Source organism: Poromitra crassiceps (genome assembly GCF_964638095.1).
Source record: "Poromitra crassiceps genome assembly, chromosome: 27".
NCBI lineage: Eukaryota > Metazoa > Chordata > Actinopteri > Beryciformes > Melamphaidae > Poromitra > Poromitra crassiceps.
Genome location: NC_139650.1, coordinates 12,908,173 through 12,932,145, shown reverse-complemented (window position 1 = coordinate 12,932,145; position 23,973 = coordinate 12,908,173). Strand labels below are relative to the sequence as shown.

At 45.9% G+C, this 23,973-nt stretch overlaps 1 protein-coding gene across 1 annotated transcript in view; it reads right to left on the bottom strand.

Moving 5' to 3' along the window:
• Positions 1-23,973, bottom strand: part of LOC310799052 (ferroxidase HEPHL1-like) — a gene marked incomplete at its 5' end in the record, with an annotated part of 85,583 nt that overhangs the window by 37,333 nt on the left and 24,277 nt on the right. Inside the window, 2 exons of the mRNA XM_083661620.1 lie at positions 21,462-21,630; positions 23,463-23,717. Of these exons, the coding sequence (XP_083517746.1) occupies positions 21,462-21,630; positions 23,463-23,717 (424 nt within the window). The remainder of the gene's footprint in view (positions 1-21,461; positions 21,631-23,462; positions 23,718-23,973) is intronic.

Below are 23,973 nucleotides of genomic sequence, written 5' to 3'. Positions count from 1 at the left end.
TGGAGAGCGCAGGATGAGTGGAGTCAGAAGGAGTGACGTGGCATGAATTCAAGATGCATCCTTGATGATTCAGGGCTGTGGAATTTCATACTACAGTGAAACAGAACAGAAAAAAAAACAGCTGGCCAGTCGGAGGTTACAACTGTGTCAGGTCATGAAACAATAACAAACAAAAAACAAAACAACTGAATTGCTATCTATACACTGTTTACACTAGATACCACAATCCTGACTCACCGCAGGAACGACCACGTCATAATCAGCCATGTTCAGAGCCAATACACATACACACACAACTTTGTTTCGGCAATAATCACCAGCCTTAAACGAATAGTTCAGCCCATGAGGATGAAATGGAAATCTTCAAGATTATCACTTTAATCTGAGAATTCTGACTTTAATCTCAGTTCAATCATGAGAGGCCAGTCGGTAAGATTTAACAAACTTTATTTAGCAATCGGCATGCATGGCAAATACTTTGGCGCATGACTCCATTAGCCAGTGGCGCTGCTCTTCAGGCAAGAGGAGGGCATCTGCTTAGGCTAGGAGATCCCCCCCCCGTGGGGGATCAGGAGTCACGACTCGTTGGTGGCGGACTGGGGAGGTGGGTGGGGCAAAACAACGCTCCGGAGGAGGGCTCAAGGGAGATGGACTGCTGTGAAGCTGCTGCTGTTATGGTCGGCCAGAGAGAGAGAGGTGACGTAGAACCCTTGCTATATATATGATAATTAACTGACGTCATATCTGACGTCATTACGGACGTCATACTAAGACTTTGACTGACCACGTCATACTAGAACTTGAATGACGTCAGGGGTGATCGGATTAGATTATGCACGAATGGCCTACTGCTTGAACTATGGTCTAGAGACCTCACTTCAATCATGAGAGGCCAGTCGGTAAGATTTAACAAACTTTATTTAGCAATCGGCATGCATGGCAAATAATTTGGCGCATGACTCCATTAGCCAGTGGCGCTGCTCTTGAGGCAAGAGGAGGGCATCTGCTTAGGCTAGGAGATCCCCCAAAAGGAAGATCTGATTACCGGAGGTTAATTGAGATCTGCGGGCACCGGTAGTTGGTTGTACTTTTCTGGCCTTCGACCTTTTTTAACGACTTATGGCTACTTGCGGCTGCCGCTTCCCAACTCGGTCGGGCCTTCGATCTTGACCCCCCTACTTGCGTTGCGGCTGGCGCTTCCCAGCTCGGTCGGGCCTTGCGCGCCGCACGACTTGGCCTTCTGACTGACCCTGACTCTCTCTCTCGACTCTCTCTTCTCTCTTCCCCAAAAATGATCCGGGAGATTTACTGCGCCTACTGGGCGCTGTGCTTTTCGGGGAGCCACCACCAACGAGACATTTTGGCACGGAGCCCGGGACACTGTTTGTTGCCATGCTCGCCGATTGAGGAAGGAGGGTTCTTTGGGCCACGGTATGGCCGCCTGCTCCGGGCGGGTGTAGCTGGAGAGCTGATGAAGACACGCTGGAGCGTCCTCTTGAGGTGCTGGATGACTTAGGGGTTGGTGACTTAGTGACTTAGGGGTTCCCAACTTGGCCTGGGTGACTTAGAGATTTCCCGACTGGGCGCTGGACTTGGATGACTTAGGGGTTGGTGACCCGACTTGGCCTGGGTGACTTAGTGGCTTCCCAACTTGGCGCTGGGGCCAGTCTGAGGCCTGAGCCTGATGTAGCGAGCCATGGGGAGTAGATTGTTTCCAGGAGTTAGGATGACTTAGGGGTTGGTGACTTAGTGACTTAGGGGTAGGTGACTTAGTGACTTAGGGGATGGCTTAGGGGTTGGTGACTTAGTGGCTTAGGGGATGACTTAGGGGTTGGAGACTTAGTGGCTTAGGGGGTGATTTAGGGGTTGGTGACTTAGTGGCTTGGGGGATGACTTAGGGGTTGGTGACTTGGTGGCTTAGGGGCTGGTGACTTAGTGGCTTAGGGGGTGACTTAGGGGTTGGTGACTTAGTGGCTTAGGGGATGACTTAGGGGTTGGTGACTTAGTGGCTTAGGGGGTGACTTAGGGGTTGGTGACTTAGTGGCTTGGGGGATGACTTAGGGGTTGGTGACTTGGTGGCTTAGGGGTTGGTGACTTAGTGGCTTAGGGGGTGACTTAGGGGTTGGTGACTTAGTGGCTTGGGGGATGAACTTAGGGGTTGGTGACTTGGTGGCTTAAGGGATGGCTTAGGGGTTGGTGACTTAGTGGCTTAGGGGGGTTGGTGACTTAGTGGCTTAGGGGATGACTTAGGGGATGGTGACTTAGTGGCTTAGGGGTGACTTAGGGGTTGGTGACTTAGTGGCTTAGGGGATGACTTAGGGGTTGGTGACTTGGTGGCTTAGGGGATGGCTTAGGGGTTGGTGACTTAGTGGCTTAGGGGGTGGCTTAGGGGTTGGTGACTTAGTGGCTTAGGGGATGACTTAGGGGTTGGTGACTTAGTGGCTTAGGGGATGACTTAGGGGTTGGTGACTTAGTGGCTTAGGGGGTGACTTAGGGGTTGGTGACTTAGTGGCTTGGGGGATGACTTAGGGGTTGGTGACTTGGTGGCTTAGGGGTTGGTGACTTAGTGGCTTAGGGGTTCCCAACTTGGCCTCGGTGACTTAGTGACTTCCCGACTTGGCGCTGGACTTGGATGACTTAGGGTTGGTGACTTAGTGGCTTAGCGGATGACTTAGGGGTTGGTGACTTAGTTTTTTTTTTTTTTTTTTTTTTTATTAGTATTGTTATTAGTGGGCGTTTAAAGATGGGATGATCGGATCGCAGACCAGGTAGATTGTCAATCAACTCGCTTTATTTAATCAAACACGAGGGACACCTACAGTACATGTGGTGTTTTCAAAGCAAAGTAAATCAATATTTCTTGTTTGGTGGGGGGCGGGTCCTTTGCGGGCAGCGGGAGCGGGGGTGGGCGTCCCCGCAGGTGCTACATGCGTGCAGGAAATTACATTTGGGATATGTGCACACGTTTTCATTGAAATATCTGCAAAGGTAGTCGGGGGAATGGGCATGCACCTGGGAGGACCCACTGGTGTCGGGCGCCCAGGAGGGGGCGGGGCTGGGGGCGGCGCCGGACTGAAAGGCCGCCTTTGGGCAGAATTGTGCAGAGTGCCCCGGTTCGCCGCACGAGTGGCAGGTGTTCACCGGCCGCCCGCTAACCAGCGACATGAAGATCTGCATGTCCATAATGGACCAGTTAAGCCGCGTATTAGCCCGGGTGATCATCAGGGCGGCTTTAGCGGAGAATGCTTTATGATACTGGTAGAATAATTTACCGTGGCTGGAGTAGAGGTCCACTATTAGCGCTATATATAAATCTAGCTCGTGGCGGCGCTCTGGGTACTGTAGAGATTTGTGATATTGGGATTACTATAGTAGGCCCTTGGTACTGCTTCTATATGCTAACTCGTTAAACGCTTGTTATGGTCCAAAGTTTAGTTTAAATCAATGCGCCCTACACTTATTTGGTACATGAGAAGAAGAGATATAACCGGGCTTGTTTGTCCTTTTGTTCCAATACAATTACTTATTTTATTCTGGTGTGCTATTCGTGCTATGTTTGCTTATAAAAATTGGGCTAAAAGGATAGCATTGGCTTTTATATAATAACCTTCGAATATCATGCTGTATTGGTTTATATCTGCTCCAAACACTGTGGCCTATTACTGTTCAGCTGGGGGAGATGTATTTCAAGTCAAAAAAATGGCATTAGAACTGCTTTGCTGCTCTGCTCTGCTCTGCTCTGCTCTGAGAACGGACAGTGGGTTCCCCTTCTTGCCAAGTGCAGGAAGAGGAAAGAAGTGTACTTGAGGTCACTTTCGTTTTCAGAGTTGGTGAATGCAGGTGATGCTGTAAGAATGGGATCATGGTTTTTGCCTGGGCGCTTTGCTAGGGTGCTTTTCATCTACTGTCCAACCTCTAGGTGTACAACCAGAGGAGGGGGGATGGTGAGATGGGGGGGCACCTATGCAGAGCGACCTAGCACACAATTTAAGAGTATATGCTTGCTTAGGTAATGGTTTTTGAGAAAACTACACTGTTTGTTTAGCCTTTGTATTTCTTTGTTTACCCTTATCTTCTGTTGTTCAAAGTAGGTAGAGGAGGGGCGGATAAACAGAGCAGTCCACAAGGCCCTTATACGGGTCTACCGAACACCTGCCCACACTTTTTTAAAGAAAAAGTATCGTTGCTTTGCGCTGTTTGTGAGAGAGTCCATTGTATTCCCCCGCTGCACGAAGAGTAATGATGCGACCTGTCAGATAACAGGGGGAGTGACGTGTGTCAATTAAGGTCAAGGCCATATTAGCTATGTACACCAAGGTCCCCGGAGAGATGGATGAACTTAAGAAACCTCAGAATAGGTGGAGTTATAAATCCCGGGTTGGCTATTGGATGGAACAAGTCACATTTCTCTGGGAGGGGGGCAATTAGTCATTATAACCAGAAAAACCCCTGACTAGCTTACTAGTAGGCAGAAAGCCAGAGCTGAACACCTGCTCCAGCCATCATCTGATCAAAATGAGCTCATGGGAAGCCGGCCTCATGTATGGGGAGGGTTTTAGCATATTGGGACGGGGTGAATCTTGTATAAATATGGGAGAAGCCCCACAGAAGAATCAGAATTCATCATTCTTGATCACTTTTTGGAACACTCCTTGGGAAGACTGCTTCAGAGCTTTTTCATATTTTAGGACTTCTTGTCTTGAACGAAAAACTTTGTTTTATATCTTGTAAAACTTTTATTTTTTGATTTTGAAATAAATATTTTTTTAAACCTATTTTCACTCCTTTTTCCTGCCGATACCATTTTGAGGTTCTCCTCGCTTCAAGAGCAGTGAGTATTTCCACCAGAGGCACCTTTAAGCCTTAGGTATAATACCTGGCCCAATAAGGGCCGCGGGCACACGTTAAGCGTGACCCCCTCCCTTGAGTGTGTTGAATGTAATGAGGGTGACTAGTCGCAGTGGAAAAATGGACGTAGCATTTTTCCGCCCGGTTTAAGGTAGAACATCTCTCTAAGGCGTGTGATTGCTTTTGTAACAATTGTGCTTAAGCAGGAGAGAGTGCCCTGGATAGCTGGGACCGGTTGGTGACAGACTTTTTAAGTCTGACACGGCTGGAAGTGGTTATCGTAGCCGGGGTTTGTGTTTGAGTTTTAATCCTTGACAAAACAGAGCTCTGGTCTAAATACTGGTGATTGCTAATCGAAGAATATTTGTTGTGTGAATCAGCGGGTATAAAAAGAAGAGTGATTAACCCCTACTATCTGTGAATGATAAATTTATCGATAGAAAGATTAACTATATACTCTGAACTCCGGAGCTTCCGTAGGCTAGTAAGGTGGAAAAAACCACGTCTGACCGATTCGAGCTAGATTAGAGAAGCCGGAGTCTAAATATAAAGGGTTATAAGGTCAGGACCTACGAGGGACGTAATATATAGTGGCTTGTAGGGAACTCTCGTATACCGGATGAGGGTTTTTCTCCCCGGGCATCAAAAGTGCTTGAAGGAGATAATATTTTGGTATCGCATCGAGCTATATTATTGGGTTAATATAGTTTGGATATTTTAAAATATTCCATAAGCGACCTGAAAGGTCACCTCTAGGGGTTTTTCCGCTACATGGCGCCCTAACGTGACGCGCAAATGGTAATTTAGTTTACTCCTGGAGAAGCCAGGGGTTAGTTACTAAACGAGGGACCAACGCACGGAGAGGTACGGATCCAGGCTGGGATCTTTTCTTTTGCTCGATATTGCAGTATTGAGCTAAGAGCTGAAAACACGAACCAACGTAATACCGACTGGGACCACAAGCAAACCCAGCTGTCCGCCCAAATTAAATCTTAAGCTAAAAGTTTTACGGGGAAACCTACGTACACCTAACCGTGGTAAATAAAGATATAAGAAATTATATTAATTAATTATAACTTCGTATGACTGCGTAAAGGGCTAAAAGGGCTGGGTCAAGGCTAGTTAAGCCAGGTCGGACGTATTATAAGGTGGAACACTGACAAAAGCGACTGAGGAGAGATTAGGCCATAGATTGAAATCTCCTCAGAGCGAGTATCCAGAGGCTGTCTGCAGCAGCGGGGAAACATGTCGGTCTCCACATAGGGAAGGGGGAGAAGCGCAGCTTCTAAATAAGAGTGAAAATGAAGTTGTTTTGCGAATCGGTGACCTCAGAACCTAGAATCTAGGTCCGGGACCTTAGTCTCCTAAAACCCAGCGACAAATGGAAAAATAATTTCAAGTTATATTATGAGCATAATATAGTATGGTGTAAAGAATAGTATATTATGGACATTGTGTTTATAATATATATATCTGATATGTCATTCATAATATATTCTGATTTGTCATTTATATTACACAATAGTGTACGTTGTAATATTCGAGAAATTAAAAAGCTTTCTTCCAATTTCATAAAGAAAAATGGAATATGGAAATATAGGATAAGCCTGGAACACTTTGCCCGTTCTGTGATCTAGAACAGGATCACAGAATATAATCCTTATTTTATGATCTTCTGTCCTCTGTATGATGAAAAAAGACCTATGCTTTTGGAGAAAATGAGTGTGCTATATAATTTGTTTACACAGCACATGTGTCAAGTCCTTTGGGACATTTAGTAAAATAATTGGGTCTAAGTAATTAGACTGATAAAATATGTAAATAATTATTGATCTACTGCAGCCACTTTCCTCTGATAACAGAGACAAATGCCATTTGAATTGTTTTGTCAAGGCTTTCTGTAGCTAAATTCATTTGATTTATACTTCGGGGATCCTTGAAGACGTTAATTATAGGTATATGCGGCTGCTGTAGGTGCTCGTTATTATGCAGCAGCGGCTAATGTGTGATCAAGCCTTTGACACAAGTACACAGCCCGTTGATATGTATTCGCTGCTAGTTGCTAAAAATAGCATCGATAGCTAAAATAGCCTGATATCGATGGTTAAATCATAAATAACTGAGTCGTTAACGTTTACCATAACGCTTACCACACTATCCCGATGTGCAGTAGTTACATTAATAACTTGTGGATTATAGGCGTTCAGCCTCTAATATGAAAATAACGTAGCCCCCTCGGCTAGCTCTCAGCTAGCTGGTAGAATCCTCAGTCCATTATTAGCGGACACATAGCGTCCATTAAATGCTTTGTCGGCCGAGGAGAATGATAGCGTGGTAAACGGTGACTTTAACTCCATAATGCGTTGCAGTATAATCCGTTGCATTAACGTGTCATATTGTATTTCGTGCTGTTTGTGTCTTGCCAGCTGTAGTAGCTAGACACGGACTATTTAGTAGCTCCGCATCCAGCTAGGAACTGCTTAAACGCATGCGCCTAGGGCGCTAAGCTTTCTGGGAAATGTAGTCGCTGCAGTTATTGGGAGGCTGCTGTGTTATGTGTTAGAAAACATAGCGGTTTATGTAAAGCAACCTTATTGTTGGCTTATAGAGAATATGTTACCTACGTTTATTTGGGTTTAAAGATAGGTAAAAAATAATGTATTCGATACATTAAAACCCATTGTAGACATGATATAATATGATTGTGTAATGAAGTGTATCTTATGTAATGTAATCTTATGTATCACTCAATTATAGTCAATACAAAAATAAAGGCTTTTATAGAATGAAAAGCCAAGCTGCTTAGTCTGCTGATAAAACACAATGACAAAAGGCATAGTAGTTTAGACTCTTATTGTCATACTAATCTGTTCAAATTGTGCATTGGCACCAGTTCTCAGTGAATTGTAGCCTGAGCCCAATGAATGGGGCAGGCACTATATAAAACCATCGGTGTCATTTCACTTTTTACTGAAGAATGCTGCTACCAGATCAAATAAAAGGCACTATGTAAGATTGACTGACGGATGTTTTTTTATATATAGCCTAATGTGCGCGACTGTTCCTTTGTCTTATTATTGGCTCTGTCCCGCAGCTAACGCTAACTAGCACGGTTAGCTTAATGTTAGCGATCTTTTTGGAGTTAAATACATAATCCCTGGATGTTCCATTTCGGGTAAAGGGGATTCCATTAGTCTCGATAAGTTTACGGAAGCTCTGTGTATTAAGTGCTTTTGTGGGGCTTTTGATTACAAGCCATAAACTGTAAATGTCAGTTTGCCAAGCGGACTAGCCTGCAGGGTAGGCCCGCTACGAGTGAGCTAATGCTAACGGTAACACTCGATAACCTAGAAAACAAACATATCCGCTGCATCATCGCAGCTTTGGTTTTAACGTAATGCCAGTTTAGAGGTTTCCCTTCCCCTGGGAACCCGTGTGGAACCGGGATTGCAAATTACAGTAGCTTTATGAGCATTATGAAAATGAAAAAATAGCAACACACTCCACTCTGGAGGCAGCCATGTTTACGTCGCAGCTGTGATGTCATGAATGTGCGACAACAAAAAGCTCCGCTTCCGAGGCAGAAAATCATAGATATGCAGAAAATAAGCAGGATTATTATCGGATAATTTATCGAAAAAAAGGCCATTATAGGGATAATAAATAATAACGCACAATGGCCATATCGGTCCGATAATTATCAGGCATCCCTAATTCTAACATAATCGTATCTAGTAAAAATTATGTTGCCTGACGAAACTTTTACTTTTATTAGTGCTGCGTAGCACACTACCAATAGCAAAACACACAAATAGGGAAAATAATAGTTAATAATGGAAGAAATAATATAATTTTCTGTTCATTGAAAAATGAAAGCAGCTCTTTTAGCTGAAAGCAGCTCTGTCAGTTTACTGATATTACTGTATGTGTACATTTTGCATCCTTGTGTCTGATTATTTCAGTTTTAATAAACTATTGACAATATGACAATAATTATGACAATAATTTGTAACACAATTTAATGGTTAATTGAATTACACAGTCCACTGAGAAGTGGATGAAATAGACCAGGAGCAGATGATGATAAGTATCTTTATGCCACAAGATGGGCAAAAAGACAAGGGGATGATCATCATTCCCGAACATGAAAGGATAAAACATTATCCAAACCTACTACCTGGTGTTAGGCCATGGTGGAACATAGAAATTACTATATTAATTAATTTTTTAATTTTAATTAATTTTAATTAGTTTAGTTTAATTTAAATTAATTATTTAAATTGATTGGATTATTAATTTTATTTTATTTTATTTTATTTTATTTTATTTTATTTTTTTATTTTATTAGTTTCAATTTTATTTAACAAATACTTAATAAATATTGAAACTAAAATAGACTCATATTAGGACAAGAAACGAATGGAGACGGGAGTAAATAACGGACTGAGAGATGAAGGAGAAGGAGGTCACCGAAATACAACGCACCGTGGTTTAAACTGAAAGACTGCAGGGTGGTACATCCGTACCAGCTTAGGTCTAAATTGCAAGGTGAAGACAAGCAGGTCTAACTAAATAGCAATTTCAAATTAATTATTATTATATTAATATTAATTAATAAACAGTTTTTGCTAGTTTCGATGCTCAGGCTAGCAAGCAAGAAGGCAACCTTAAATAAATCAATATATCTCTTAAGAAGTTTTTTTACTTTTGCAGAAGTAAAAAAGCACTTACCTCCATGGCCAGCCGGAGCTCTGTAGGACTGACCCAAAGACACTACCTTATTTCGGCCAACACCAAGGGAGAGGTATTTGTGGGTGAGAACCATAGGCAGGATGGATGTGTGGTTTGATTGGGAATCGTATGGTCCGGGTCACTGCGTGGAATGCCACCTGCTGGTCTTGGACCTGAGGTGGAAAGATCTCCGGCGTAACAGGCCGGCCCTGGCCAAAAACCTCCCAGTCAGAAATGGGGGGGTAGAATTGGCAGGTCAACATAGGGTGACCGTTTGTTACAAGTGCAAGGTGGAGGTAATATCCAGTTGCACCATTTCACGACAGGACCATCCCCATATGGGGGACACATGGGAGGGACGCATGATGGTTCCCATGGAGAACATTAAGTGTTGCTCCATGAGGCAAAGATGGTGTAGTAGGTTGCATCCCGAGGTCCTGAGTAGGGTCTGGGGGTGTGGCACCCAGGCTCAAAAGGGGAGAACCCTATTTGGAGCATGAAATGAGGATGCGCATACGAGACGTGCGTTCTTAGAGTTGTTTACGGTTATTAATGGTTATTATTATTATTATAATTAAAATAATAATAATTCATCCCGAATAACCAGATTCGGGATGAATAAATCCCTGTCCTCCTTGCTGTGTTGACAGATGGAGACAGAGGACGACACGGAGGCAACTCCCGAGATGGGACCTGAACCTCTGAAGGGGCAAAGGGGATGTTGCTGGAAAACCCTAAAATGGGGGTTGATTATCGTCACCATAGCTTTGCTGGTGATGCCTTTCGCGCTAGGAGTGAGAGTAAAGTATGATGTAACCAATCGTACCTCCTCTGTGCAGGAAGGGAGATTAGTATCACTGAAAGTGATAAAGCAGGAAGTGCCTTTGGGTCCGGGTCCCTATGGGAACTGGACGCAGACTTTCTGCTCTGTGGTCATCGGCAATCCTCAGTGTACTATGATCCGCTCCGGACGGAATGGAACAGTTGAAGTGTCACCCCCAGAAGGGGTTAATTGGCACGTTGGTACTGGGGAGGAGTCTGATGAGGTTGATGAGTCATCCTCAGACACCTCTGGTGTTCGGATGTCACCAAACCCAGAGGAGAGGGACTGGCAGCGGTGGACAACCAAGGCCTACCACCCAGATAATAACACAGAGTGTAAAACTCTGAGGTGGATTTTGAAAGGGTCCGAGCTAACGGCTATGCTAGCTTGTGGAGCTAGGGGCACCAAGCTAAACATGACCAAGACCACCCTGTATGGTCAACTAGAGATTCTGTCCCTATATGGGACAGAAAGACAGGGATGGTCCCTAACTAACCTCAAGGCTCACATGCTCCTTGATGGAACAGAAGTGTACACAGTCGGACTGGAGTATGCACTGTTTCTCCCTGAAGGCGAGATACAGGGAGATAAGAGGTTGGCACAAGATGGTTGGTCACCCAGTGAGTTCTTTGAGGAACTGTGGGAAATTGAGGCCGAACCTCAGCGACAGGAAGAAGTTAGAGAAACCACAATAGTAGGGGCACCAATGCCCACGCCTCAGTCAGGAGGGAGAAGGTTTTCACGTCGGAGAAGGAGGGAGATAAAGAGGCTCCTCTCCAGCGAGGAGAATAAGAAACTCTTCGAAAAAGAAATGAGAAAGCTGAACCTAGATATAGATCAATGTCAGCAGTTGCTCATCACTCTTGGGGTTATGCAGAACCGAACTAGTCAACAGGAGAAGGAGTTAACTGTCTGCAAAGGGATGCCCCCTTCTGAGCAGCTCACGCAGTATGAGCAGGATGTTAATCCACAGCCTAAGCTGCATCTACCAAGTCCGGTAGAAACACAGGCTGACAAAGAGCTCTGGGAGCAACAACAGTCCCAACAGATTTCGCCTACCTGTAAATACTGCCCCCGCCATCCTGTAATCGTGAAAGAGGGGTGGTTTGAGTGGACATTATTCACTACCTGGAAGGATAAGTGGAGTAAACCAGCCCTGATGATTCAGGACTTACTTAGCTATAACCACTCAGATCGCACTGAATGGTACATTCGAGTACCGGATGTAACCAGTAGCGAATGGAAAGAGTACAAAGAGCACAAGCAATCCAGCTGGTGGCCTATGACGTTAGCTTGTCTAAAGCGCCGCCTGGGGATTAAACGGTGCGATATCTGCATACCCGGAGCATTTCCGGTAGGCAAGAATCGACGGTCAGACCTGACTAATCATACCCAGAGGGGCGATGCTCGAGATTGGTCGGCAATACAGGAATATGAACACGTAGTTTGGGCCTCAGTACATGAGTGGGAAATACCTTGGCGCGCGGATGGAATATATTCTACAAAGCCGGGTATGTCATGGCCTCACGGCAATAGGACGGCCTATGCACCAGGACATGGCAGGCTACGAACCACGTATTGGCCGGCGGGGACTAAGTGGACAGGCCACTTTCTGCAAGCCGCTAGGGTTTGTTCAGCAGATAGCACCGGTTATGACAAGTTCATGTGGTACCAGTTCTTCGCCTTAGTGGCGGGAGAGAGGTCAGATGGAAAGACCAATCAGCTAGTGCTCCCTTATGTCTACGCAAGGCCAGACGCTGGAGAATATAGGTTGATACTCCCCTATTTAGAGAAAATGGGGGCTGATAACTTATATTATTACAATCGAAATCCCGAAGGAAAGTTTAAAGCACAATCATACTACCAGAAGCCTGATGACTATATTTATTATAGAAATAAATATAACTGGGCTGAGTTAAGAATGCTGCGAACATGTGTGTGGACCACAAACACCACGTGTGGCCCAAATTTCCAGGCAATGTGTCATTATAACGTTTCCAAGGGGTGTGAAGGAAATTGGAAGGAGGTACGCAAAGTAATGTTTGTTTTCGATAACCCTGAAGCAGGCAATCGGTATACCGAATTACACATAACCGAAGCATGGAAATTGCCCTCTTACCTGGTAAACAATGAGGAGTTTCCTAGCCTTAGTCCTGACCAATTGACCCTGCAGATCCACATAGGTAATCTATTGAACTTCTGTGGGCGCAAGGAGATGGCGACTTGGGTTAGATATAAGGGGGTTTGGGACCATGCCTATGGATACCTAAGTCTCCAATGGAGGTGGAGGTGAGAATTGAAAGTAAACGTGGCTATCATCTGACGGTGGATAGACGACAAGACTTGGATTTTGAAAAGGAGAGGTTTGTCCCTCCTTACAGGCCCGTTTACCACCTACAGGGGGTAAACGTCTATCTCTCCTTGGATAAAGTCAGGAGGATGGCCAACAGGGCATTGATAGAAATAGGAAAACATACTCCAGCTTTTAACGAAATAGCACAGAAAGCGATGATTGACCTGAGCAAATTACAAGACAGTCATTTGAGAGATAACAACTCTCTTGAAGAATGGAGACCAAACCAAGTTACTATATTTCACGAAGCCACAAGGTTATTAAATCGTTTAGAAGAAGGGCGGTTTGATGACCTATTGTATTCTTATATGCGGGGGCGTACAGAGGCCCCGACCCTGGAAGAAGAGCCGAGAGTGCTCGAGGAAGGTGAAGTCATCCACATTCATTGGGATGCGACCCCACTTCCTACAGGCGCAGAGCAGAGGGAAGGGGATGGAAGGATGGGAGAGAACCCGGGTCTGTGGAGTTGCTTTCTTTAAGAAAAACCCCACTCCCAAACATCAAACACCCCCTTAGTTCACCATAGGCGCCCTAAAAAGGAGGGTACAGTATTCAGCTCCTATTAACAAGGAGTTGGATAACACTTAGTAACCCATAAACTAGGTGTTGCTAAAAACACCGGGTTTCTGTTTTAAAAGGTAATAACTAACTAACTAACTAACAACTAACCCATTAGAAACAGTAGTTAGTTTTTAGATGAACAAATTTTAGTAATTCGTTTCCCTAGGAGGAAACAGCCGACGAAGGCAAAAACGAAAGTAACGAAACCTAAGTGCCACAAAATGGCGCTGGGGGAGTGGTCTGTATCACACCACTCAAAGACGCAGTCACGAGTTGATGACGCGCACAAAGCCTGACTAACGGGGCGTTAAATTCAGTTAGACCCTCCCACTAAAGGGGTGTGACCCTGGGAGGGGTAGATAGGTCTGCGCTGCGGAGAGTCATCCCAGACCTAGGAGTGACTGCCTGCAGACAAGCTTTCATTTTGGAAAACGGTTCCCTCAGAACCTGGGTATTACATGACGCGAAAGAGGATTACTACGAGGCTGGCAAATCCATCTAGTTTAAGATATCGCAGGCGGGTAAGACCAATAGCGGAAAGGAGGGATTTACCAAAAGAACTCAGAGCTCTTAAACACCTATTTGGGTTAATAGTAATAATAGTGATTGTTTATATAGGGATAACAATAGCTGGATATGGACAACGGGCGAGAGCAGCTGGATTCCACCAAGCCGGTGACAACCCAAATGGGAACGATCAGCTTAACATTGTGTAACCCCTCTCCGGAGGTAAGGTAGATTTGAAGTATTTATGAAAATTTGTTGAATCTACCAGTAACCACCAGACATCTAGTGTCTGAGGGTACATTTCTTTGAATAGGTTCATTAAGGTTTAAAAGTCAAATGGGCATTTGTAAATGATTTTATTTGGACCATAATGAGTAAAAATGGTATGAAATGTTATATAAAAGAGTAATGAATAATAAAAGATTGTGTACATGTTTTAGACAGGAATATTTGAAGGACCGGGAAACCCTACCCACCTCGTCATCAATGTCATGACGGGGGAAGTAACGGGGGTAGAAGGAGAGAGGTGGCCAGAACCTGGAAGGGTCATCCGCTCTCGTTTTAAGGTAGCCCACTTACATCTGTACAACCCTCTCAGGAGGGTAGGAAACATAATACAGTACCCCCGGTGGGAGCCGCAACCCCTGCTGGTACCCCGAGAAGCCCTACCGAGGTGGGCACCGCAACCAGCCAACCAGCCAAAACCATTCTATGGAGTCAGAAGGCCCGGAGAGGGCCAGGAGAGGTTCGGGGCCAAAGATTCAGAAAGGAGGGGCTATGCTAGCCCGGCTCCAAACCTTCAACAAGCCAGGGCGCAAAGAGGCTCAACTACAAGAAGGGCTCTCAACTACAGCCCTCCTCCCCGAAGACCACGCACTGCCGGATCCCCTCCTCCCTCCCGAAGACAACGAACAACTTCCCCTAGGTCATTTCCTTCTAAATGACCAAGGAAGAACTACGCGACTGGTCAGCACGACACAGGGCATTCCCAGAATGGGCCTACACCGCCTTCGGCCCAATGGGGGAGAGGATGAAGCAAGATGGAGGGAGATATCAGCGAGAGAAAGAGCCCGCCCGCTTCATCGGTCAGCACAGCCGCCTCCATCGTCGCAGTGTGCGGATCGCCAAGTATCCAAAGAGACAAAGAAACAAAGAGATCTTTGGATCCAAAGATCCAAAGAGAAAGCCATGCAGTCATATGGAGCATGACTGAATATGTCCAGAGAGACTAATGGCCATCGGGCCAATGAAGGTTCCCCCGGAGGTTAGGCCAATCACGTTAAGAATCTACGGCCTGAACCTCAGTGAGGAACTGAAGAGGATATACACCCAGAGCATCTGGGGTTCCCTGCCAATGGGGGAACATAAGAGTCCACATAAGACACATAAGAGTCCGCATCTCAGCGGACAAAAGCCAAGCGGTGACGGGGTCATTTGGCGACCCTCGTTTCCGCCATGTCAGCTTACCCCTCGGTGCTATTCCCGTGAAAATCACCAAGCTGAGGGGAGCAGAAGGCGAGTGGTGCTTTGTTAGCACCTACGAAGATCAGCCCCTCTGTATGTCTGTCTCCCGTTTCTGGCCCAAGGAGTAAGGATGGGCCGGGGGTTGATATACAGAGGGGAAAGGACATTATCTTGCGTTTTGAGAGAACATTAATGAACAGTATCACGGAGCCAGGCTTGAAGATAAATGGATCGCACCAAGAGCCCTCCTATAGTAAAGGAGGGTGTAGAGATTTGTGATATTGGGGTTACTATAGTAGGCCCTTGGTACTGCTTTTATATGCTAACTCGTTAAACGCTTGTTATGGTCCAAAGTTTAGTTTAAATCAATGCGCCCTACACTTATTTGGTACATGAGAAGAAGAGATATAACCGGGCTTGTTTATCCCTTTGTTCCAATACAATTACTTATTTTATTCTGGTGTGCTATTCGTGCTATGTTTGCTTATAAAAATTGGGCTAAAGGGATAGCATTGGCTTTTATATAATAACCTTCGAATATCATGCTGTATTGGTTTATATCTGCTCCAAACACTGTGGCCTATTACTGTTCAGCTGGGGGAGATGTATTTCAAGTAAAAAAAATGGCATTAGAACTGCTTTGCTGCTCTGCTCTGCTCTGCTCTGCTCTGAGAACGGACAGTGGATTCCCCTTCTTGCCAAGTGCAGGAAGGGGAAAGAGGTTACTTGAGGTCACTTTCGTTTTCAGCGTTAGTGGGTGCAAGAGATGCTGTAAGGATGAGATCATGGTTTTTGCCTGGGCGCTTTGCTAGGGTGCTTTTCATCTACTGTCCAACCTCTAGGTGTACAACCAGAGGAGGGGGGATGGTGAGATGGGGGGGCACCTATGCGGAGCGACCTAGCACACAATTTAAGAGTATATGCTTGCTTAGGTAATGTTTTTTGAGAAACTACACTGTTTGTTTAGCCTTTGTATTTCTTTGTTTACCCTTATCTTCTGTTGTTCAAAGTAGGTAGAGGAGGGGCGGATAAACAGAGCAGTCCACAAGGCCCTTATACGGGTCTACCGAACACCTGCCCACACTTTTTTAAAGAAAATGTATCGTTGCTTTGCGCTGTTTGTGAGAGAGTCCATTGTATTCCCCCGCTGCACGAAGAGTAATGATGCGACCTGTCAGATAACAGGGGGAGTGACGTGTGTCAATTAAGGTCAAGGCCATATTAGCTATGTACACCAAGGTCCCCGGAGAGATGAATGAACTTAAGAAACCTCAGAATAGGTGGAGTTATAAATCCCGGGCTGGCTATTGGATGAAACAAGTCACATTTCTCTGGGAGGGGGGCAATTAGTCATTATAACCAGAAAAACCCCTAACTAGCTTACTAGTAGGCAGAAAGCCAGAGCTGAACACCTGCTCCAGCCATCATCTGATCAAAATGAGCTCATGGGAAGCCGGCCTCATGTATGGGGAGGGTTTTAGCATATTGGGACGGGGTGAATCTTGTATAAATATGGGAGAAGCCCCACAGAAAAATCAATCACTTTTTTGAAGATCACCTCTTCACATCACTCCTTGGGAAGACTGCTTCAGAGCTTTTTCATACTTTAGGACTTCTGGTCTTGAACGAAAAAACTTTGTTTTATATCTTGTAAAACTTTTATTTTTTGATTTCGAAATAAATATTTTTTTAAACCTATTTTCACTCCTTTTTCCTGCCGGTACCATTTTGAGGTTCTCCTCGCTTCAAGAGCAGTGAGTATTTCCACCAGAGGCACCTTTTAGCCTTGGGTATAATACCTGGCCCAATAAGGGCCGCGGGCACGCGCTAAGCGTGACCCCCTCCCTTGAGTGTGTTGAATGTAATGAGGGTGACTAGTCGCAGTGGGAAAATGGACGTAGCATTTTTCCGCCCGGTTTAAGGTAGAACATCTCTCTAAGGCGTGTGATTGCTTTTGTAACAATTGTGCTTAAGCAGGAGAGAGTGCCCTGGATAGCTGGGACCGGTTGGTGACAGACTTTTTAAGTCTGACACGGCTGGAAGTGGTTATCGTAGCCGGGGTTTGTGTTTGAGTTTTAATCCTGACAAAACAGAGCTCTGGTCTAAATACTGGTGATTGCTAATCGAAGAATATTTGTTGTGTGAATCAGCGGGTATAAAAAGAAGAGTGATTAACCCCTACTATCTGTGAATGATAAATTTATCGATAGAAAGATTAACTATATACTCTGAACTCCGGAGCTTCCGTAGGCTAGTAAGGTGGAAAAAACCACGTCTGACCGATTCGAGCTAGATTAGAGAAGCCGGAGTCTAAATATAAAGGGTTATAAGGTCAGGACCTAGAGGGACGTAATATATAGTGGCTTGTAGGGAACTCTCGTATACCGGATGAGGGTTTTTCTCCCCGGGCATCAAAAGTGCTTGAAGGAGATAATATTTTGGTATCGCATCGAGCTATATTATTGGGTTAATATAGTTTGGATATTTTAAAATATTCCATAAGCGACCTGAAAGGTCAGCTCTAGGGGTTTTTCCGCTACAGTACACCTCACAGATCACGTCGCGGTAGACGCCGAACGTGTTCAGGAAGTCACATAGGGAGAGGTCTTTGGACAGGCGGGGGTCGGACGACTTTAAATAGACAGGGCCATCTGGGTCACCCCCGACCTTCCTTTTGCACTCGGGGGATGGCAAGAGTATGCTAACTAAATTGATGTCTCTGCCCTTCAAAATCTGGGATCTCAACCTGGGAGACACATCGGCACAGGGAGAAACAAAAGGCATACCAAATGAGATGGCGGGCGTGGCGGACGCCAGGGTGTTCATCTGGGCGGGTTGGGCGGTGGTGAGGAGCACGTTGGCTTGCTGCGTGGGCGGGGGCGGGATCGGCTGCTGCGCTGGCTGGGCTGTGGCGAACGTGGGGGGAAAGGGGGGGGGGTTTCCAGGGCCATCAGACGAGCATCCACTGATCTGCTAGCATCTAGCAGGGACAGCAGAATGGCTCTTGACGACCCCTGTCGGCTCGGCGGAGCTGCGAATGGTGCCGTTTCCGCTTCCGGGGCGGCGGCCTGGAGGTCAGTGCGACCAGGAAGGACATGGCGTCTCGCGGTGGCCCCGCGGCCTGTATTTCCCCGGCGTCTCCCCGCTCTCGGAGCGGCTGCCTCTGCTGATCTTCGTCCGCGGCCTCTCGCACGTCCGCGCCGAGCGGCCTCCCCCTCTGGCACGCTCGCGCGCGTTCTTGGGCGACCGGGCGCACGCGGCACTTCGTCATCTGCTCTCCTTCCAAGGGCCGTCGCAGTGGCGCGCCCCGTGCCACGGGAACGCGCGCCGGGCCCTTTCATCGTGGCTGCGTTGGCAGCCTGTGGTCCGGCCGCTTCGCCAACGTCTTCATCAGACGTCTCGGAAAGCAAGAACGCACCGTGGCCGATCTGGAACGGGGTCTCGTTGGCTGGGCTGCTGTCGCTGTCCGTGGACTGCTCTGGCTCGGAGCTCGACATGCCGGGAATGGAGTGGGAAGCGTTGAGGAATATGCGGGGAATATCTGCGTTGGATTTCCACGGGTAGAGAAGGCTTGAGGGTGCTGATTCGGTCTCCGGATATGGTGCAAAACAACGCTCCGGAGGAGGGCTCAAGGGAGATGGACTGCTGTGAAGCTGCTGCTGTTATGGTCGGCCAGAGAGAGAGAGGTGACGTAGAACCCTTGCTATATATATGAGAATTAACTGACGTCATATCTGACGTCATTACGGACGTCATACTAAGACTTTGACTGACCACGTCATACTAGAACTTGAATGACGTCAGGGGTGATCGGATTAGATTATGCACGAATGGCCTACTGCTTGAACTATGGTCTAGAGACCTCACAAGTCTTCTGACTTTTTTCTCAGAATTCGGACACTTTTTTTCTCTCTCTCAGAATTCTAACTTTATTTTCAGAATTCTGACTTAAAGGCCCGTTCCGTCAATACTCACTCTTACTGACGCCGGTGGCCGTTAGAGTAACTGCAGGCAGCGTGTGAACGAGCTGACGCGGGGGTACCATACTCGCACGCGCACAAGCAGTTGCCTGGCAACAGCAGAGCTGTTGGTTGCTTTGTAACGTTAACTCATAAAAGTCACTTGAAAACAGCAACCTGGACAATTTATTGGTCAGATCAGCCTCGAGATGCCCAGGAAGGATTCTGGATGAATTAGGGGACGTTATTGTGGCATGTTTGGCCGTGTTTTGGCTTGCGTTGGCTGCGGGGAAGTGGATACTCACGTTAGCACAAGCCAGGAAATAGCCTGCTCCCCCTGTATGTACGGTAGCCTACCATGTAATGCCTGGAGTTGACCAAACTGAACAATCAAACAATGTTTCATAAGCATAACAGTAACGTTAGGCATATTTACGACTGTTAAATTCATTATCCACACAAGACGGTAACGTTATTAGTGGGGCTGGTGGTAATTTCTATAAATGTAAATTAATATTAGTTAGCCGCGATTAGCATCAAGCTAACATTACTATGTGCAGTCCCACTGCAGCTAACTGCAGTCAGAGCCTGCTGGCTGCGGGGAAGTGGATACTCACGTTAGCACAAGCCAGGAAATAGCCTGCTCCCCCTGTATGTACGGTACCGTGTAATGCCTGGAGTTGACCAAACTGAACAGTCAAACAATGTACCGTAAGCATAACAGACAGTAGGCTAACGTTAGGCATATTTCCGACTGTTAGATTCATTATCAACACAAGACAGTAGCTAACATTATTAGTGGTGGTAATTGGTAATTGGTGGTAATTTCTATAAATATAGCTAAATCTATTAGTTAGCCGCGTATAGCATCAAGCTAACGTTATGGTTATCACTACCGCAGCTAACTGCAGTCAAACAATAATGTTCCATGACCATAAGCATAACGGTAGTAACGTTAGGGTTGCATTACTTCACACAAGACGGTAATGTTAGCAGAGTTTCTGACCAGGTGGTCAGATACTTGTACTACGGAGTGACAGTAAAAATCTTGAATCTTGAAAATCCATTAGCAAGCAGCTAACGTTATCTGGTCAAAACCACATTACAGTAGCTACAAGCAGCAAGTTCCCTTCATGAACCGAAAACACAGTCCTGACTCTAGTTTCCCCCCGATGTCGGTCACATTGCTGCTGTCTGGCCAGACGGGCTTCATTAGATAAATATTTATTTATTTAGTGTGGACTTTTTCTGGAGTCTGTGTTGTTGTTTCCTTTTGCTAGCAGCTAGCAGCTAACGTAACCTTAGCCATTTCCTGTTAGCCGTCTAGGACAAGAGGCAAGCTCGTGAACACGCGCAGACGTCATATCCTCTAGCTGTGGCGGGAAATGCTAACCCCTTCGAAACTGCGGTATTTCCATGTATCTTCTGAACGGCTGGTCGGAGAGAAACGCCCCTGGTCGCCATTTTTAAGTTACGTCAAGGCGCATTCACTCATTGCCAATAAAAAACACTTTGTGCACATTTATTTCTCGCCAGAACCGACGGAATGGGCCTTTAAACGGTGTCCACCCGCTATGCCGACCACCCGCAATGCCGACCTTAGGTTTAGGCGTGGGGGGTGGGAGAGGTTAGGTTTTGGGTTAGGGTCTGGGGGAGGGGAGGTTAGGTTTAGGCGCGGGGGGTGGGAGAGGTTAGGTTTTGGGTTAGGGTCTGGGGGAGGTTAGGTTTAGGCATGGGGGGAGGTTAGGTTTGGCGTGGGGGCTGGGAGAGGTGAGCTCCAGCCGGTCCACCGACACGCTGCACGCCGCCTCGCTCATGAGCTGGTTCTGCTTGTGGGCTATCGGCATTGCGGCCTGTCGGCACATAGACGCGGCACCCTTTAAACTCAGAACTAAAATAATGTTTCACATGTGCCCCTAATGCTCTTCGGTACTTTGAAATTGTGTGTGGTGTAAAAAACAACAACAACAACAACAAAAACAGGCGACCGCATTTGAATTCCCATGGACCCCAAGGTTGGGAACCGCTGGGCGAACTCATTGTGTGTTTGGTAGTACTACAAACTTGTATGGAGGTTTGTCTGACATGGGGGAGTGAGTAGTAGAATGACTGGAATTTAATTTGAGGGTGAATTACTCAGTTAGAATGTATTGCAGACAGTAGGTTGTAGTTTGCAGGATGTCTCTCATCATTTTACATGAATGTGTCTGCCTACCTGCCACTCTCAATAAGGGATACGTTATTGATCAGGTCCATTCCAGATGGGGCATAGTTCCATCGGACCTTCTCTGCTGCCAGGTAGTAATCCCTCATGACACCTCCCGCTGGAGAGGGACTGGTCTGATCGCCACAGGACTTCACTTCATACAAGGCCTGCATCCCAGCTAGGATAGATGTAACACACACACGCACGCACACGCACAGACACACAGACACACACACACGTATATATAGTGCTTTGCAAGCTGCAGTCAGTTTAAATATAATATTTAAAATTAAATACAATGAGGCAAGTACACACACAAACGCGCGCGCGCATGCACACACACACACACACACACACAGTCTTAAAATGTCATCATAACTCATCCAAACAATGGTAATGTGATGTGAATTTTGTAAAACATTATACCCATGAACTTGTAAATGTGTAATAGTAAGGTGGAGGTGTAAATCAACCTTAGGAGTGCTTAATGGTTGAAAAAACCCAATTAGAATCCCTCAGATGTATTGGCAGGGTATAAAGTCATAGTGTGGCAGGGTTCTGTTCTAAGGTTCTGTTCTAAAGTATGATGTGTATTCTAGTCAATAAACTGTAATGTGCTTAGCTATAATGTGATGTATTAAAGCCCCAATCCACGATCAGTGGTGAGGGTCTCTTGTGGCTGAGCGAGGAATTACAACACAATTGTTTTGGTTTGCTGTTTTGCTTTGTGAGAGGATGTCAGGACAGGTAGCTATGTAATACTATGTTTTGTTGCAGTATCCATACAGTGTAACTATACCATTCACTTCTTAGAGGGAGATACGTATGTATTAATTGATGCTATTAAGGGATGACAGCAATTGCCAGCACTAGTTATTCAAAAGCTGTTATGTACAAGCTGTTAGGGCAGTTGGGCTCCTCAGCATGCATGTACTTGTTCCTAATCTCTGCCCTTGGCTGCTGTGAAAGCAAAACAAAAACAGAGACAGCTATAGAACGACGATTGGGGTGATGGTGGCACTGTACCACGGTCTTGTAATGAGCCTTTAAAGCAGCTACGAGCAAGGGTTTCGATTGTTATTAAACAGTATAATTATAATATTGATGCATCACATTTTACCTATAATAGTAGCTGAGACCAAAGCCGTGTGAATCGGAGATTGCTCTCTTGATGATTATAGAGTCTGTGTCTGTCTACCGGCGGGCCGGATAAACCCGGAAGTGAAACAAAACGGTTTACGGCAGCTGCCTGCCTTCAACCGTTTCGCTCTGCCTAGCAACAGACCATAAACACGGAGAACGCCATGCAGGGGCTTGCTACTCTCGCAAACATCTCTCGTTATATTCTAACAGTTTGTTTGGAAGTTATTTTGTTATTTTGTGGTTATGGCAGAAGTGGCTGCCGCAAACCGTTTAATTTCACTTCCTGATCTGCCCTGGCCGCAGACAGACTAATCGTCAAGACAACACTGGCCGATTCACTCGGGGTTCAAGCGAGACTACTCGGCGTTGGTCTCGTCTACTATTAGAGGTAAGATGTGAGGCATCGATATTAAATTTAGACTGTTTAATAATAATCGAAAATCTTGCTCGTAGCTGCTTTAAATTACTGTAATGTGTGGACCATAAAGTGACTTTCCTGTAAAGTTACAGAGACAAGTATAACACACTATGGAAAGTCCGGTGTGATGCACAGAGGTCGTATTTTCACAAGTGTCAGCATTACTCACACTGAGCATGTATTGCTCATTAAGGTGAAAGGCTCAGACTTTGGACAGGCCCCTGCCTGGAAATGAAACTCAAGGCCTGTTTCCACATGACAAAAGTGACTCTTAGAGCAGAAACTCAGGCTCATGACTTTAACCTCTTACTAGTGCATTGACAATAATAGCAGTGGTGGACTCACAACAAAACACATTCTCCCCCTGTCAGCAACTCTCCACAACCAATCAGGTGTCACAGCAAAGAGGACAAGAGGAGACACAGAGGTTAAAGTTGCAGTGCCCTTACCCTGAAGGTGGTCATTAACCTGGCAGGTCAGCAGCCACTTTCCCATTGCCGTCGGGACCATCTGGGCTGTAGCAAACGTGGCTGGGAACAAGCTGAGGACGTCCGTGCGGTGACCACGGTCCAACAGTGTGTTCCCGTGGAAATAGGCGGAGTGAATATCAACCTCGTTACCCATACCAAACAAATGCCAGGCCACCGAGCGGTGCTGGCATAACTCGATTCCAGGCAGGTTGCCAAACATGTACCCGTTAATGGCTGTCACACAAAGAAAAACCAGAGGGAGAAGTTAGACGGCAGGACAAACGGTGAACATATTTCATCTTAATCTTTCTTTTATAGTCTGTGGAGAGAACTAGTTTATTTATTTATTTATTTATTTGACCTTTATTTAACCAGGTGAATTGTTTGAGAACCAGTTCTCATTTGCAAACATGACCCGGCCAAGAGGGCCCAGTAGGAATAGCTACATTGTCAAAGTCTAGTAACAAAAAGACAAATAAATATATACACA